General features: G+C 40.4%; 1 protein-coding gene across 1 annotated transcript in view; it reads left to right on the top strand.

The window, feature by feature from the left end:
• mtmr11 (myotubularin related protein 11) overlaps positions 1–18,385 on the top strand; it is a 31,549-nt gene extending 13,164 nt beyond the window's left edge. The window contains exons 3-17 of the mRNA XM_035672746.1: positions 541–677; positions 863–932; positions 2,088–2,227; positions 2,792–2,876; positions 5,108–5,255; positions 5,694–5,781; positions 6,888–6,976; positions 7,877–8,004; positions 9,264–9,342; positions 10,001–10,071; positions 12,042–12,214; positions 12,401–12,571; positions 12,835–13,053; positions 13,770–14,087; positions 16,052–18,385. Of these exons, the coding sequence (XP_035528639.1) occupies positions 541–677; positions 863–932; positions 2,088–2,227; positions 2,792–2,876; positions 5,108–5,255; positions 5,694–5,781; positions 6,888–6,976; positions 7,877–8,004; positions 9,264–9,342; positions 10,001–10,071; positions 12,042–12,214; positions 12,401–12,571; positions 12,835–13,053; positions 13,770–14,087; positions 16,052–16,504 (2,369 nt within the window). The 3' untranslated portion in view covers positions 16,505–18,385. The remainder of the gene's footprint in view (positions 1–540; positions 678–862; positions 933–2,087; positions 2,228–2,791; positions 2,877–5,107; positions 5,256–5,693; positions 5,782–6,887; positions 6,977–7,876; positions 8,005–9,263; positions 9,343–10,000; positions 10,072–12,041; positions 12,215–12,400; positions 12,572–12,834; positions 13,054–13,769; positions 14,088–16,051) is intronic.

The following is an 18,385-nucleotide window of genomic DNA, read 5'->3' as shown; positions in this document are numbered from 1 at the left end:
CGTAGTTCAGATTATTATTAGTGGTCATTCAACTTTTAATTTCTCATAAATTATCCACAGAATTTTTATTTCTAATAACATACCGTTTTAGACAACAACAACTACCTGTAAATTAAATAACCATTTAAGTTGAGTTTTGATATCCAGCTGTAAATTAGACAGCAAAACCTGTATTTAAATTTGGTGATTTACTCTTATGTAAATGTGCATGTATTTTCCAGCTAAATAAATTGGGATAATGTAATTCAGAACAACCAGAGCTACTGTTATCCGTAAGATGGCATTTTTGTTCATTCTTTATTTCTTCCTGCTCCTCCCTGCCCATCCGCAGTAGCTGGAGGATTTGCAACAATAAGCAACAACTTGAGGACACCCACTCCCAGAAGCCTACTCTCAGTGAACTTTCATGCTGCTGTTTCTGTCTCTTCACTTCCTGTTATGTATCCTCATTATAAGCCCGCTATACACACGTGTAGAAAACTAAAACCCCTACAATACCCATAAATTCCATTCCTCTGTTTGTCCCCCCCCCCCCTCCAGGCGAGTGTGTACTTCAGAGAGCTGTTATGGTGAGGAAGAAGTTGACTGCCAGGGAAGGAAGAGGTTGGCTATCTGGGACCCTCTTCTGTACACACTTCAGAGTGGCCTTCGTGCCCCAGGACAGTCCCAAACCTGACGTGAGTCCCTCTGAACAGCTGTACTGATTAAATACTCATACTTATATTTCATTATGGTTGAATAATGTGTTGTTATTGTGTTTTTTAAGGAGAGCATTTAACATACTGCAAAAACTGTGATGACAGGAGCTAAAATGTGTTTGTTGTTATGTGTATATTTTCTTTAAACACCATTCGTGACGCAGGACAATGCAGACCCTGTGCTTTTAGGAGATCACGATGTGGCTTTGGCGTCTATAGAGAAGGTTGTGGTTGGTAAGTAAAACCTCATGCCCACAATTTTACTCACGGCCAGTAAAAAGTATTTTAATTAATGCTATGACTGTAGATTTATTGACTAGTATTACTTTTATGTGGCGCTCCCTGTTTGTGTGTGTGTCCAGTCACAGAGTATACTGTATACTATGCCCTTAGCTATGATATTGTTAATGCTACAGCTAAAAGGTGCACCTCTTTATCAGTAATAAAGTGAAGATACTAACGGCATAGCTATATACATATTGCATATTTACATATTGTTTGTATAAAAAATGGCTTTGGTATAACTTCTGACTGATTGCTTATATTGTCTTTAAATTGGTTTGGATCTAAGAAGGTCGTAAAGTTGTGATCTTTTAAGATTTCAGTCCTGGTTGATTTGGTGACATGTGGTTACCGAGGTAACATCAATTTATTTGTTTGTTGCAGTTCTTCTTCTAAGACGTTATTCTGGCTTCTTATTCTGTTACTTCTTTGGAAAAATTAGAAATGATTGAAAAATGTTGAAAAGCTATGATGATTTTTGATGAGCAATCGCAGCAGACACTAACCTCAGTGACCAATATATGCCGTTTCCTGTGGCTGCTTCATAGGAAAAGCCATTTGAATGCTTTTAATGTGAAGCAGCAGCCGTAACAAATGTTTGGTTTGCATTAATAATAACTTAATACAGCCCTAAAATGGCTGTAGGCAAGTGAACAGTGAGGCTGTTACCGATGAGATAAAATTGTGCTGGAACACTAAAACTGCTAATGTATATAGTGAGGTGTTTACTGAATAAAAATATTGGCTGACAAATGCTGACCATAAATAGTATCAAAAGTGGGCTTAGACTTCATGACATCAGGATTATAATTTAAAACTTAAGTGGCATAATAGCCCAAACAAGGTGTTATAATTCAAGTAATAAAATAACTGCCCTCATCATTACTAAGATGGGATAATGCAAAAATAAGATGTTTAAATAACACATACTGTATGTTAGAATGAGCAGGTTGTAGGTTCTCTGTAAAGTTAATTTCAGTGGAGCCCACGCAGGTCTAACCCACATAGTGTAAGTATGTACATAACCTATACTCTAGGGTGTTTTGGCTCTTGACCCATTTGTCTGTTTAATGTTTAATTAGGCCTTTTCTCCCCCTTACGTTGCAGTGGGCCCAAACAGGACCAAGCTGGTGACCCCAAACTCCTCGCTAAAGTTCACTCCAGAGGAGCTGGTGCTTTACTGTAGGGACCTGCGAGTCATCTGCTTCCTGTTTGACCGCCTCACTCCTGATGCACAAGTCATAGAGGTGTGTGTGTGCATCTTCTGATTTTAGGAATTTTGTGATCTCATTTTAGGCATGAATAGGTCTATTCTTGGTTTATATGCTGAACTTGTGTGTGCACACCCCAAAAATAGGATTTTTCAAATAACCACTTTTTTTTTTTTTACAGCCTTTAAAATTACTTTTTATAGATTTGTTATTAAGTTATTTCATGCAGTTGTTGTTTTTCTACTTTTTAATCAAGTTTATTTGCTTGCTCTTTCTAATCTGTGGACTTCGGTGTACCTTCTGTTTTATGACTTTTTATAAGCAGTGACTAAATTCTTCTCCTAGAGATTTGTGCACTGTGGTTGGTAAATATTTACATGCAACTGCATATTTCTGTGCATGTGTGAGTGTTGGCTTACTTTCAAGGCTCTGGTTTCTGTCATACTGTCATCAGTCATTTCAGAGACTAAATACTTCTAGGTAGAGAAGCTGATCTGTACCATAGAACAAGGATCTGACTCTGCATATCTGGATGGCATTGTTGTTGAAAGCTGATGACCTTTGTCATGTTGATGGGCTTACTGTGGTTTCCCTCCTCAGATAACTTACACCATCGCCAAGACCTACCAGCCTCCAAAACCAGGGTCGGTTTTATCTTTCCAGAACGCTGCCCTTGGGAGTGTAGGTGAGTAGATTAATGTATGCACTCTCATGTATACAACCATCCATTCCCTTCCTGGCGCTGAAACAATACCTTATTAGTCTGTCAGTTTGTCTACTGCAGTATTAGGTTCCCAAGAACACATAGGGATAGTTCCGTACAGCTAACATATTTTTTGGTTGTATGTATATTGCTTTGGTATGTATTGCTTTGGTATGTACTCACGATAATAACAGTATTCTGTGCATTTACACAGATATTGATATACTGACTAATGTCCTGTAAAGTGCAGACGTTAATATAATTCAGACCTAAACCAAACAATCTTGATATATTCCAGAGATGCCTTGGAAAATTAATTATCATTTGGTCACTATATCCTTATGTGGTTGTCTGTTTGAATGTTGATGGCATGAAAATAATTAAGAGTCAATGACCTGAAGACTTTATCAGTAAATCTCTTAACATTCTTATTTTCATTATTATCAGTCAATCATCTATCATTATCTTTTTTCTGTGTGTTATGTTTCACTGTGATAAATATTCACAGAAATAACAGCTCACTGAGAGTGAGAAATGCAAATGCCCACATGAATCAGAAACACAGCATCTATGTGTTAGTCATGTGCTGTACTTGCTTTCTGAAGCCTTTAAAAGTTTTCTCTTGGTGTGCCTTCATCAAATCTGTTCTCACTTTGGTTTTCAGCCACTCTAGCTCCAGGGACATAATGTACCCAAAACAATTTGTAATTTACCGATGACTTAGACTCTGTTTCATCTATTTTTGATTCTGTTTATTTCTACTTCCTTTTGTACCATTAGAATGTGATGTTACAACTCTTAAGAGAATATTAAAGAGGAAACATAATGGTTTCTGTGCAGACCATAATGATATGTAAGGCTTACATTCTCTCTGTTCTGCAACATTTGAAACATTCTCTTGTATCATTACACAATGAAAATGCTGTCTTTGAAACCATGGCCAGATGTGAGGATATCTCGTGAATGGTTTCAAGGCGAGGCTCACTAAAACTTTCAAGGACTGATTTTGTCAGTGATTGAAAAGCTTACTTTGTGAAAGATTAAGCCACCATGAATAAATATTATATTGTGCAATCAGAGAGAATAAATCCGACACACTTTCAGCAAATAGGACAAACTCTCACTAACAAAACAGAAACCCTTCATCATTATGCCCAGTTGTAGCCAAGCCTCTGGCTGCTTACTTCGACCATATAGAGTAATATGAGCCTGTCTGTACAATACGTTATGCTATGTTAAAGCTACGCTAGGCTGACCAGGCTATAGATGACTGTCAGCCGTTGGATAAATAATGCAAGCCCCCCTCTGAAACAAGTCTCTAGATGACCTACAGCTCAACTCTAGCCCAGGGGTCAAGTGTGTCCGGTGTGTGGTCAGTGCTTTGCTTTCTGTCTCCTGAATGTATGATGACATCACTTTAACATTGTGACTTTCCAAAAGCTTTAATCACATATTAAGACAAGCAAGCACTTTCATAGTCATTCATGAACATAAAGTATGATTTTATGATTTGGATCTTCCATTAATTTAGTTTGGTGAAAAATGAAGCAAGAGCTAAGACTGGATTTGTTAAAGGGCATCTCACAGTCAGCTGTATCTACTAAACATTCCAGTAAACAGCCGGTGTTGATTGTTTTTCATTCTATTTTAGTACTATTTCAATACATCTTCCCCATCAGCAGGCCTGCCGATTATGTCCTCAATTAATTGATCAGTCGTTTGGTCTATAAAATGTTGTAGGGAACAATGTCTATCACAAGCTTCCAAAGTTCTTCTTTAAATTGCTTGTTTTTTCCAGCCGACTCTGGATACGTTATGAAACAGAATTGCACATCCTCAAATTGGAGAAGCATGAAACAGAAAATATCTGCATTCGTAAGCAAAAATGATTCAAGCAAAAGTTTCTCAACCCTACTCATGAAACACGAGACTAATGCACTTTTAGTGACTTACTGATTAGTCCTCTACCTTTATACCACACCTGAACTGGCTGTTATATTTTGCTGATTTTCCACCCCTGAGAAAAGACTTGAAAGCCTGTTTTCCCAAAGTAAAAAAAAGTACTGTTTATATAACGTATAATAAAAAGTCAATATCATCACATACTGTATCTGGTCTTATCTCTCAAAGTGTCTTTAGCATTAACACAATATTTGCACTCTGACACAAGATATTTCAGATATGAAGTGTTTGAATCACTTTTCCTCCTCCAGAAATGAAGCAGTTTCTAAGCAACCGTCGCAGAAACACCCACATGAACTGGTATGAGTCCGCCTTGGACTGGGAGCAAGAGCTGGAGAGGTGTGGGGCCATGGGCTGGAGAGTCAGCTCGGTCAACGACCGCTTCGAGATGTCCACAAGGTAAATTCACGCCGGTGGTGAATAGTAACCAACACATCTTTGTGACTGTTGGATTTTTAAATGTGGTGTACTTTGTTATGTCAGTTTTCCCGAATACCCTCTCCTCAATGTTATCTTCTAACTAATAGTGTAGAAAAACATGAAATCCTGTGCCAAATTCAAGCTAGCTGTAGAACACATTTCTTTTAGGAATGTGTGAATACATCTGCCTGCATGTTCTTGACAAGAGAACTGCTCTGCTAAACATGACGGAAATTGAGAATGTCAGGCAAAGCCAAGGCTAAACTCCTATAAAAAAACACAAAGAAGACCACTCAATAAAATAAAAGTTGTGCCATTCTGAATTCAGAAAATCTCATCCTCATCTTCCATAGCTGTGATCACTCTAGGATTTATATTGTGTACTGTCAATAAAACATTCTTTCTGTTTCCTGTCAGCCTGCCTAGGTTCATCGTGGTTCCACAGAAGGTATTAGACACTGAGCTGAAGAAAAGCTTTGCTCACTTCAATGAAGGACGCATCCCTGTGAGTGCACTCAGTATTGACAAACATTCATCTACTACCACTCATTTTAAGATTGGGTCATGAATTCTGAATAAGGGGATACTCTTACAGCTTCAGTCCTATATATTTCTATAATATTTTCTATATTTCAAGGCATTTTAAATCAAATGTTCTACATTAGTATACAATTTCTGTAAATTTTATAGTTATTATTTAATGGACTTTAGACAGTATTTGTAATTCCTGTAGTTGTAACTAAAATAAACCAAGAACTAAGACACAAACTTGTAATGTAATTTGCTATAAAGGTTGGGCTGCTCACAAAACTTTAAAGGTATTAAAGGTGCTTCAGGGAGTACTCATATTATTTGGAGATCAAAAACATTTTCCAGTTCAGAACCAGCTGTGCTGCAGTATAATAAGCCACATTTGTTTAAGAAAGCTCAAACAAATATGATAAAGGTTTAAAAGATTAAGGTCTGTGCTTAATGCTTTAAAGGTCCAGTGTGTAACATTCTAGCAGCAGAAATTGAATACATATATATATATATATAGTAATAATAAATTAGAGGTTTTCATTACTGTATATCACCTGATAATAAGAATAGTTGTGTTTTAGTTACCTTAGAATGAGCTGTTTTTATCTACGCAGGGAGTGGGTCCTTTTCCACAGAGGCTGCTATTGAACCACTATGTAAGCAGCCCAGAACAGACAAACCAAACACTGGCTCTAGCTAGGGCCTTTTGTGCTTTGTGTGAGTTTTCCCGGCCATTGTAGTTTCTTCTACATGCTTGGAAGGCTGAGCTGTATTCAAATGGTTACAATCTGCAACTTCACAGCTAGAGCCCACTAAATCCTACACACTGGTTCTTTAAGAAAGATATGCTGATTTTCAAAAAACTAACGTAGTAGGAATTCTTCAAATGAGCACTTGTTCTTCCCAATTGTATGGTATGTATTATAATTGAATGATATTTCAACCGCAGTCATCTTTTAGACATGTTCTCCATTCTTATTAACATTCCTGTGGCACTAATTACAAGATGAACTCAGATGCAGTGAGTGCCTTGTGGGAACAATGTGAAGCGTGTTATTAAAGAGGGTGGAATTGTGTTTTGTGTTGCAGCGCTGGTGCTGGCGACACCCCCGAGGCAGTGATCTACTTCGAATGGCAAGCTTCCAGAACAACATCTACCACGAGAAAGACGACATCAGGTGTGTGTGTGTTTGATGTTTTCCAAATGGAAAGTGCATGTGTGCTGTGTGTTAAGATGATTTAGCTGTACTGTTAGCTGTAGTCTTATCGACAGTCTGTACTTTCCACAAGCTAATAATGGGTTTGATGTTATGCCTTAAAGCTGCCACAGGAAATGTAGAAATATAACCATTAGATCGGTCTAAATCAAAATGAAGAACTGCAACAATAAAGACCATCCCATCCCCCCTAATTACATATAAAATATCAAACAGCTATGAGTAAGTGGTCTATCTAGGAAACGTTGGAATCACCAGATTTATGTCCTCTTCCATCTTTTTCATGCTTGCAGTCTAGCTATGCAGAAAGTGTTCACAGGCAGGCAGAGTTGTCTCCATGCAGTTTAGTAGATTAGTTTCTGGCTTTAATTCAAGCTACCAGTGTGCATGTAAGTTGCAGATTACGTTAAATTGTAGCTTGTTTGCCTCACAAGCTGTTAGAGGAAGGTGATTTCTCTGATACCGAGAGAGAGAGAGAGAAAGACATGCACTGCTCTCTGCAGATGAAACACCATTGGCACTACAGTTAGCATTGGTTTATTTTAATCACCCTATAAAGAAGATGCAGTGGTGTGTGATGTGTGAACAGGAAACCAATATTTAAATTTTCACTAAAACAACAGCTGCTCACAGCATAAATATTGCACGTTGTTAAAGAGTTCAAGGCTGCCGTTTAAAAGCAGATAGAACTTGATAGAGCTGGATAGATTTTTAAAGACATTTGATTTCACACTTTCAAGTCTTTGCAGATTAAATCCACTGTTCATGAAGATATGACTTAAAAGCTGCCGGAAATATGCAAAGAAAGTTGTTTCTGCATGTCTAGCAGTGTATTAACAGCAGTTCTGTGCTGTTCTGTAGAAACCTGGAGATGATCCTGTTTGGTTGCCAGTCCTCTCTGTGTGTGGTGGTGGAGCTGGGCGAGGAGCTGCCCTCGCCTGCCGATATCCAGCTGGCACACAGCCGCCTGCGTGCCCTCTGTCTGGGAGGTGGGGATAAGACATGAATACACACGTCATCCACACGCAACAACTGAGCAAATATGTATTTACACACAGCATGAAAGGGCTAAAGCATATACTACAGAGAGTTGTGACAAATGAAGCACCCACATCGTTCATAATCACTGGTTATAAACTTCTATCATGTTAAGTCTGAAGGGTCTTTCACAGAAAATGCTTATTTATTTAATCTCGTTAAGCTCTTGTTTCTACAAAATTCCCACTTTCTTATCGCATTTAATGTTCATTTCAGAATGTACGATTACATCACTCAGAATTTTTGGGGTCTGGAACTCATGCAGTAGTAGCTCAAAACAGGCTTTGAGAGATGTTCTTTACTGTTGTTTTTGTCATGTAGGCACACACAGCACATTCCATGGTTGGGTAAACAGAGAGGAAAAAACTCAGGGTCGTCTACAACCAGTGGCCCTAGAACTGAAATGCTGATCTAACACACTCTCACCGCCTCTCTCTCTTGCTCATAAACAATGTGTAAAGGTCAACGATTATCACGGTTCACACATTTGTCAGCTTAGTGATATGTCTTTTGTGGGTGAGTGCTTCACAGCTCATAGGATTGTCCTGTAAAAACAGCCACTCAAATGTATCTGTTTGACTTACTGGCAGTGGGCTCTGAGTCTTCACAACAACTACATACAAAATGAAAATAGACTTTAGGAATTGTATTAAAGGCTAATCCCCCTGAGATTAAGTGGATTTTGCACTTAGAGTCCCATTTAAGATGTAGATGATTTATTTTGAGGAGGTAACTTGTCTTTTGGTGTGAAATGGTTGTCCAGTCTAATGTTGTGTGCTACTCTGTCAGTAACAGTAACATTGTTTAGTTGACTGTGTGAAACACTACAAAAGCACACGCAAAAGAGGAATTGAGACATTTTCAAAGTGAGCATATACAGCTTTTTCTGTACTCTTTGTGGCCTGCACATGCTTATAATTAAAACCTTTAGCAATGTGCAGCAAATAATGGAAAAGAAAAGAAGAGAAGTTTTCATCACAGTAGTTTTTCTACATATGTTGGTGTTAGTTGCTGCCCCTTATTAATAGCTTTATTTATAACTGTGTGTCCGAGATCAGTCAATAACTCATCTTAGTGTTGTGTCTGATGTTGTGTACCAGTTATACCCTTCAGGTCAGCTGATGTGCAGAGATCCACTGAACCCTTTGAGGCGTTCATGCATTTGTAGTGATGCATAATGTCTGAACATGATCTGTGTTTTGGCTTCTAGATATCTCCACATCTGTGTCAGTGCCTGATGACAAATGGTTATCTACCCTGGAAAGCACCCACTGGCTAGACTACACCAGGTAACAGCTCTGATTTGCCAGTCTGGGAATCCATATCATCCATTACAAAAAGTCATCAGATTCTTCCTACTCATGGCTTTTTTTTTTTAATAAATGTGTGCTGTCTAACTGTTCGAGGGGTTATGAGAACTATGGCTAACTATCAGGGGCAAATTTAATTCCATGAACTCAAGACTTTGTAGAACTGAAAGGAATGCTAATTTAAGTACTAGGTTTCTATTGAAATACAGCATCAAAGCTTTCAGCCTTTTGGTCACTTGGGCTCAATGTACTGTATGTTTGTTAAATGCATTATTCTTGATGGGGAAACCTCAAATAGTTGCTCCTATGTTTATTGCCTTATTTATTACTGATTTCCTGTCTAGAAGTGGAATTAGTTTTACTTAATGGTAACATCAATACATTTGTGTATGTATGCATTTTTAAAGTTTATGTAGAAAGTTCAAAAACAAGTGACATGATTTTACACAAGGAAACATGACACCTATGACAGGTTATAGCACAGCCACTGAGAAAGCAAACTTACAACATCAGTACGATAAAATAGTTTATTATGTTTCTAAGTAACTTTGTAGACATATTTGTAATGTGATCACTGTGTTTGTAACCGTAATGAGACTAATCTGATTTGATATCATCAACCTGCCTCTGTCTCCAGGTCCTGTCTGAAGAAAGCTTCAGAGGTAGCCTGCCTGCTTCGCGGCGGTCACCTGACTGTGGCACTGCAAGGTGAGTCACGTGGCCCAGACCCCGGCTCATATTATTCAATCCATTCATTATTCACGGCGCCTCCCTCTCATTAATCCCACATTAGGGCTTGCCCTGAAGTAGCGATATACCAGCAACAAGCACACTCCACTGAGTTTACATGCACACTGTCAATAGGCCTCCATACAACATGCTTTTAAAGACATGGCTGCACCTGTTGCATCTGAGAGGCGAGATAGACTCCATATGAGATGCCATTAAATTAAATTATTACTGAAGATATACATATCTACATACATAAGGTAAATGCCAAATTTAAACCTTTAACACAAAGCAAACAACACTTGTGCCTTTCATGCTAAGCTAACCCTAACACACATATTTCTCACAAGTCTGAAATATAGAGACATACAGACCCATACATATAGTATGTGCAACAGAAGTTCACTGCACTAAAGCACCAGTTAAAAAACATCCCTGGGGATGTGAAAGGTCACCTCTCTGGTGGGAAAGGAGACGTAGTTACTGGATAGGTGTCAGCAGTAGATATAGCTTGGCTCATCTCTTGGATCAAACCTCTGGATAAGGGCTGGATTTCCCCTGCCTGGGATGAGAGGCACTGAGCAGGTGTGAGGATACTCCCATGCCCTTGTCTAGGTGGCTGTGTTGGATTTTCCTCCTAAGAAAACGAGGGTCACCTCTATCGTGGAAAGAAAGATGCTGACTATGGTTTGTTGTGAAGTAGAGGTGTCAACTGATCACCACCTGGCAGTGAGTTGGATCAGGTGTCGGGGAATGCTACTGGACACACCAGGTAAACCCAAACATTCAGCGAGGGTGACCTCGGAGTGTCTGGCTGGGGAATGTCTTCAGCTTTCACCTCAGTTATTGCCAACTGATCAGCTGTGTTATTGTTGTTCTGACTAATGGCATTGCTTAAGCCAAGAAACTGAAACACTGAATTCTGTTTGCCACCCAAGTTGCACTTCTAGACGTGTCTGGCAGTGAAGGAGTAGGGAAAAAAAGGTTTATTTCAGACTTTTAATGATCTGGCCTGACTGCCTGTTGTGCATTCATAAACACCCAGAGAGACAGACCCAAGACTGTATTACTCAAACAATGACTGTTTTGGGCTAAGGATGTTTACTACATGCTGCTGGTGTTTGACTTTCTCTGCTACTCTGCAGCTGTAAGCGACTAACATCAGGGCGGCCTTTCGACTGTTTAGCTGAGATATTCATTTGTCAGTCGTGCTCTAAGTCTCCTAGTTGCGGCAGATCTGTTTCTGACTGGGTCAGCAGAAAGTATACCACTGCAGAAATGACTCACTACACTAGCCCAATAAAACTTTGTTTCTCAGTGTGCCTGTCCCTCATCTCTTGTTGTTGTGTCTGCCACTGGCTCTGTCTTTATCGCTTTTATCTACAGGTCTGTTGTATCTATTTTCTTTGTCTCTCACTCTCTCTCTCCCTCTTTCTCTTGTCAAATAGTATAAGCCCTCAAGACGAATAAAGCAGAATTAAATGGTGGTTGTAAATTAAAGCTTGTGTGTCTCTAGTGCTCTGAAATTGAAAACCATTTGAGCCCAATACACAATTGAAGTACATGCCTCTTAATGATATTGGAGTTACTCATCACATTTTACAAGAGATGTCATGCACTCATAAAGACCCAGTGATTCAGTGTTTTGAGCAATGCAGGAGGAATACGATACTCCCTACAAATGCTAACATGATTACTACAAAACATTTTTAAATGCATTCATAATAATGTGATAGCAATAGTGTACTGCATGTAATTATGTCAGTAGGTATGCATTTTGGCCACATACTATCAATCATTTAAGTGTAACATCTACATAAGCCTGAAGTTGATAGTCGAGCACTGTAAACAACAGACATCCAGCAGGTCGATATAAAATAAGTGTCAGGTAATAGCAGAATAGTTTGATGACCTTTCAGCATTTGTTCCCCTTTGTTTTGACATTCCAGAAGCGGACGACCGGGACTTGAGCTGCGTGGTGTCTAGCCTGGTGCAGGTGATGTGTGACCCCCACTGTCGAACCCAGCACGGTTTCCAGAGCCTGGTGCAGAAGGAGTGGGTGATGGCTGGCCACCGCTTCTGCAGCCGCATCAACTACCACCGTGACAATGACAAGGAGGAGGTGAGAGGTTAAGATTCACACCAAAGCTGCACTGCATTAAAGGTTAACTATGAAGCTACAGAGTTATACAGTAAGAAAGATGGAGTATAGCCGTGTCTTGTGTGTAGGCTGAACAATGAAGGCTGCAGACACTGTAGAAATATTGTTTACTTACTAACTTCCCTTCCCTCCTCTCTGTCCCTGCAGGCTCCAGTCTTCCTGCTCTTCCTGGACTGTGTTTGGCAGCTGTTGTCCCAGTATCCCTCTCGCTTCCAGCTGACAGATGACTTCCTGTTGGCCTTGCACGACAGCATCCACCTGCCACTCTTCTCCAGCTTCCTGGCCAACTGCCAGCGAGAGAGATGCAAACGCTCCCAGGTACCGGACACCTGAGAGGGGCTTTGGCATCTTCTGCATGGTTGCATTACTGAATTGGCCCAAAAGGCTGTGAAATGTATTGATTAGAATAATAATCACCCCTCTCGATTGTGTCATCTGTATAGTAGAGTATTGGACAGTGGCATTTTATTCCATTTTAAAGTCATTACATTATCATTTTCAGCGGACATATACCGTGAAGAGATTTGTGGAGTAACTGATAACAACATAAACCTTCGAAATGTATATTCTTCTCTACCCAGAACCTCGGGCAGTCCTACACACCAGTCAATGGCTGGAGAGATATGCTTCATCCGGATTCTTCCTCCGATCCATCTGACCCTCCTCTGCCACCGGTGTGGGACTGGGCCCTGCAGTACAGCAAACACAGACGGGACCGTTTCACCCAGCCTGTCCCCCCAATCCCTCCGCTCCAGCCGCTGCTCAATGGCAACCTCAACACCAACCCAGACACACACAGGGTAGGGCTACCAACTCTTTCATGGTGCAACACACCCCCTAGTGGCCATGGTGGGAGCTCTAGGTTTAACAGTGGTAGACACCATGAGAGCATCTCATGTTGCTATGTTAATGTCTTTGCAGCTTTTTACTTAAAATGGATAATTTCTGTTGTGATAGATCTTATCAACTTTGTGCAGAGACAGATGTCAGTTTGGATGCTTTCTGTTGTACTGCAAGACTCTCAACACATTGTTTTCCACGAACAATCTTTACTGAAAACTAAAGTCGGTATTAGGTCGGATTGAACATAGTTATCAGTATCAGAGAATTTGAGGGATTATTAGAGATTTTGGGGGAATTGTATAATCTCCTTACTGAGCTGACATCTATCAATCCCCTGAGTATTTGCAGCAGGCCACTGCACCCTCTTGTGGCAGTCATAAAACATGCATCCAATTCAAATTGACTCCTTGGGAACAGCTGACCGTAATGCTGTTCAAACTGTCCACTAATTTCATTGATTTATTGCTCTGCTCTGGTTAGAGCAGTGCAAATAAGAGAAATGGGGAAGTTATTCAGTTATTGACTGACAGTACATACTCTTTAAACTCTTCAAGACATTAGCTTGTTACTAAAAATATCTCACTCACAACTCAAATTTTAGGTTACTTTTGCAGGTGTCAATGACTTAAAGGTTTGACTGAGAGTATCTTCTCCTCCCACATCTGCCCACCAGCTGACTGACACCATCCCCGGATCAGTCTTCCTCCTGTCTCGAGGCACCTTCTCCTGCCCTGCTAACCTGCTTCCCTGGCGCAGCAGCAGTTCAGGCGTTTACAAGAAGAGCCACCGGCGGGCGGCGTCCTCCGAGAACGTGCCTGGCCTGGAGAGGCTACTGAAAGCTTGGGCCCTGACTGAGTTTCCCCAAAGCCTGACTTCCACCTCTGGACCTCAAGGACCACTTGACCCCTATGAGCCCTTACTGCCTCTCCTCATGGGGCCCTGCATGGGGCTGTGGAGGGAGTGCTACCTCCGGGGGGCGCTCCATGCACAGGTACATTCGTCTATAGGCATTTTGGAATACTTGTAATTTGTTGCCACCTCCAATGTGGAAAATAAGTGACACCTTGCCAGCGGCCCCATGCTGGTGGTCACAAATCAAGGTGTCTGAGGGTCCTCCCCCATAAGATTTGAGGTTCAGACACTTGCATTCTGGTGAATATTTCTGCAACAATTTAATGAATGAATACTGATAGTGAATCACTTCTTTAGACTCTCCACAAAAATGCAGGACAAAATAATCAAAGAAAATCTCCTCAATTAGAATTGTGCTGTCCATCAGGGTCACTTTTGCTAACTTTTTTGTTAGTGGTCCTTAAGGATTCCTTCTTTTGCTTAAAGAAGTTAAAACCCCCTAACGGTTCCAAAGATAAATCTGAGCAGTTTTTCTGATATTTCCCTAAACAATGTGAGACAGAAAAACACTTTGGTTGAAGTATCCACATTAAAGGCTGTGATTGTTATCTGTGATCAAACAGACATTTCTTTGTTTTAGGAGTCTCGAGCCAGAAAGGTTTGAGACTCCTGCCTTAAAGGCAGAGGCTTGTGTTATTTTATCTTTTCATCATTTGTCAAAAAGCCAGTGCCTCTGCGCCACAGAGCTTTATTGTTAGCAGCGCCTATTAAAAATATACAGAGAGCCGTACCATTAAACTGGGTGACATATTCCATATAAAACACCTCCACAGCTGCATTTTAAAGTTTTAGATGGAATTTGTTATGCTCATTCACAAATTTCCTCTCTGTTCAATGAAGATTTTTTGGAAACTTACACAGACACAACTTACTTTCAAAACATTAGAAGTGATATGGGAGGAAATATATGGATTTGGGCTCATTATTTGGTGCTGCAACAAAATCAGGAAGTGGAAGTTGAAGTGGTGAACCACACATGATTCAAAGGCCAATATGTGTATATATATATATAAAAAAATATCAGTATATCCAACCATCAGACAGGCAGCACTAATCATTGGCTGTCTAATTTAAATATTGTGGGGTCGAATGTCTAAGTATGAATGCGTCATTGGGTTTACCAAGTGGGCGACATCCAGTTTTAATAAATTTGGCCCACGATACTTCCAGAAGGCTCCACATATCTGCTGTGTTCAGCCTCGTCATGTCTTCTGTGCTGCATCCTCTCACATCGTGACGTAGTCTCTTTCATGTGCAGATTAGTCGGAGCTGTTGATCGACAACTCCCAATATGGACGTGGTACAGCCTTTGTGATGTCTGTGCAACAGCCTCGTCTATCAGTGTCCCTATGTTGATGTTAAGAATAGTCGAGGGCTGTGTGGGTGGGTGCAGTCATCTATTTTAAGGGAGCTGTAGAGGAACAAGTAAAACCTATCAAACCGCTACAACACTAATTCACTGACGAGAGATTAGGGTAAATTCTGTGCTTTTTGAAGTGTTTCCCCTACAGTTTCACACACCATTAAACTGCCCCTCCAGGCCAACACAATCTCTGTTCTTTCTTTGTTCTTAGAGGCTATCTGTTCAGTCAGAAATCACCTCTGCACAGCTCAGTTCTAAAACAAACAGCTTTCGAGAACCAATCTAACTCTTGTTTAATGTGGTTGTTGTTAAGAGTTTTGTTGCTTTTTCACAGTTGTATCAACAACTCTCATGACCAGTACAACAAAACCACTAACTACAGCATCACAAATGACTAGACACCTCTCTAATAATGTAAACAAACATATTATTGTAATGTTAAGATAAGTTGTTAGATTTGTCTGTTGGGTTACATTATAATGTACAGGTGTGCCTAATAAACTTGTTAGATTTTTAATAAGATATATCAGGATTTGGATACACAGACAATAATTGTTAATAGGATCAATTCATTGCTGTTGGTCTTTTCATGGCATATTTTTTAATGATGATGATAGTGAGAATTCTTAAGACCCCTCTGGTGAGATAAGGTTGAAAAACATGTTGCTTTGCATCTTCAGGCGTTCTCCCACCCCATCTCAGCCAACCACCCCCACCCTGTGGAGCGGCTGGCCCAGGAGGTGCAGCAGCTCAAAGAGAAGCTAGCACAAGTGTCCACCGGCACGGATCCAAACCCACCCACCAAGATGGCCGAGCCTCGGCGGACCGACACCAACCTGAACCAAAACACCAACAACGGCACCTTCCTCTTCCCAGCGCCGAGGCCTCAGAGCGCGGCGATGTCCAGAGTGGCACCCCCTCCTACCTCCACCAACCACCAGACCTCCAGGGGTCCCCCGCCCACCTCAGCCCCACCATCCAGGCCCAGTCACAAAGACAATGGCGGCAGCAACAAGCACACCTTCCTGTTTGGGCACTCTTCAGTCACAGAGGCGCGCCCTGACCAGCGCTATTACCCAGCACCAAATAACGGCAAGCTGCCTAAGAGTAACGGGCCCTCGATAGCTTCCTGAGGTTTGGTCCTCATCTTAACTGTGTCTGCGAGACAGACCATGCCACCCCGTGACCGGGTACTATAACCAAATCACCTGCTGCAGAAATGAAACTGACGTATCTCCTCACTGGTGTCCTGTACTGAGGAGATCCAGACGTGTGTTGCCTGTCACACCATTTTTGATTGACTATAAGGTGATAAAAAAAAACCATTTGGGTGGACACAGTAAACTGCAAAAGTATGAAATAATTACTGCAAGAGCTCTTGACTCTGCTACTTATCGTCTGTACTGTATTAAAAAATGTGACAACTGTTTTTGTATATTTGTAAAGAAAATCTTAGTGTTCAATATTCCACTGATGAATATGTCTAAGAGAAAAAGAATAAGGGCTGAAGATGCTTCATGATGTATGCCAACAGGACTTCAGAAGGACATCTTGCAGTATCTTGAAATGCAGTAGACACATTTTATAAAGATCGTGTCACCCTTCAAGAAAGAAATAAAGCTTGTAGTTTCCATTTTAGCCTCTCATACAAAGTGGGTTACAGTGACAGGGCAGGACATACATGGTGGTGTGATAAGGTGGTTCTTAAGGGCACTTATGGACACACACTTTCCACTGGATCTAACCAGCGACCCGTGTGACTGTCAGACTACAAGTCTCCAGAAGACCTTTTTACAAGTAGCCCTAATCTTTACTATGTCATGCAAATGTGCAAAAAAAGATACATTTCCTAGTTTTTGTATCTCCGCTTTAATTAGAAAAAGTAGAATATTGTTTTGAAAATGATCCTTTTTGAAAACCGTGATTTTTGAACTCCAGGCGCTGTGACCAGTGACTTTATGTGGAATTTAGGGCATGAGAGCTATTTTGGTACTGCTCTCATATCTCTCCACTCACTCACATGCATGCTTGGGAGCAGTGAGAGACCTATATTCAGTTCAGAGTGTGATGTGGATGTGGATAAAGTCTAAGCAGTATAATTCAGCTCCTGCATGACTGACATAATTTCAGGGCTTTTGTAATATAATTGCATCTCTCTTTAAAGTATTTATGACCATTATCGGTCAATTTGATGTCATACATGTAGATTAGTGTGATTTCTGAATTGTTTCTGACCAAATTGAGTATTATTTTGATAATTTCTCCATCAATTTTTGGAGGAATTGAAAAACACAAACATTAATCTGCCTTTTGATTGTCGTACCTTGCGAAGGTACCAGTGTTGGAAGCAAAAGGGAAGCTTATTTCTTCCCGTGTTTACTTTTAATTTTATGCCTTTTTTTCCCCCTGCGTGGTGGTGTTTTAGTATGCAGCCAGCATTTAGGTCAAGGACTTGGAAGTGTCTGACTGTATTTAAAGCACAAAGGGAAGTATCTGGTCCTGCGCCTTTAAATCCAAACAGGTTGTCGTTCGCATGATGTGGGTGTTAAGTAGATGCACTGGCGTCATTCCCACGGACGAATGAAATTTTCCATTATGTATTTAAAAAAAGCATGTTTTTCTGAAATTCTTTAGGCAGGATAACAGTTGTCAGATGTATGAAGGATGCTGACCTTCTCTCATGTCAAAAGGTACCTCACTTGATAGCACTATGAATTATTAAATTGTTGTAAATATTCATTGCATCAATATCAAGGCACATTGATATCAGCTACAATTTCAGAGCTTTCCAGATGTGATGCCAATGCATTTACTTCTCTTCCATGGAAAAAACACAAGCTCGTCTTTGTCCTGTTGCATGGAAAATCTAATTTGATCTTCTACTGCACCTGTTGTTCTGTATCATTGTGTAATGTAAGGTTTTTTGGTACGAACATCGCTTAAATTTTGCCAGATGTACATATTTTTTGTATCAGCATGTTTTGATCCTGATAAATAAAGTGTTATCAGTCCAT

Source organism: Morone saxatilis, unplaced genomic scaffold, assembly GCF_004916995.1.
Source record: "Morone saxatilis isolate NCDOM2014 unplaced genomic scaffold, NCSU_SB_2.0 Contig24, whole genome shotgun sequence".
NCBI classification, from domain to species: domain Eukaryota; kingdom Metazoa; phylum Chordata; class Actinopteri; family Moronidae; genus Morone; species Morone saxatilis.
This window is presented reverse-complemented; position numbering and strand designations above follow the sequence as displayed.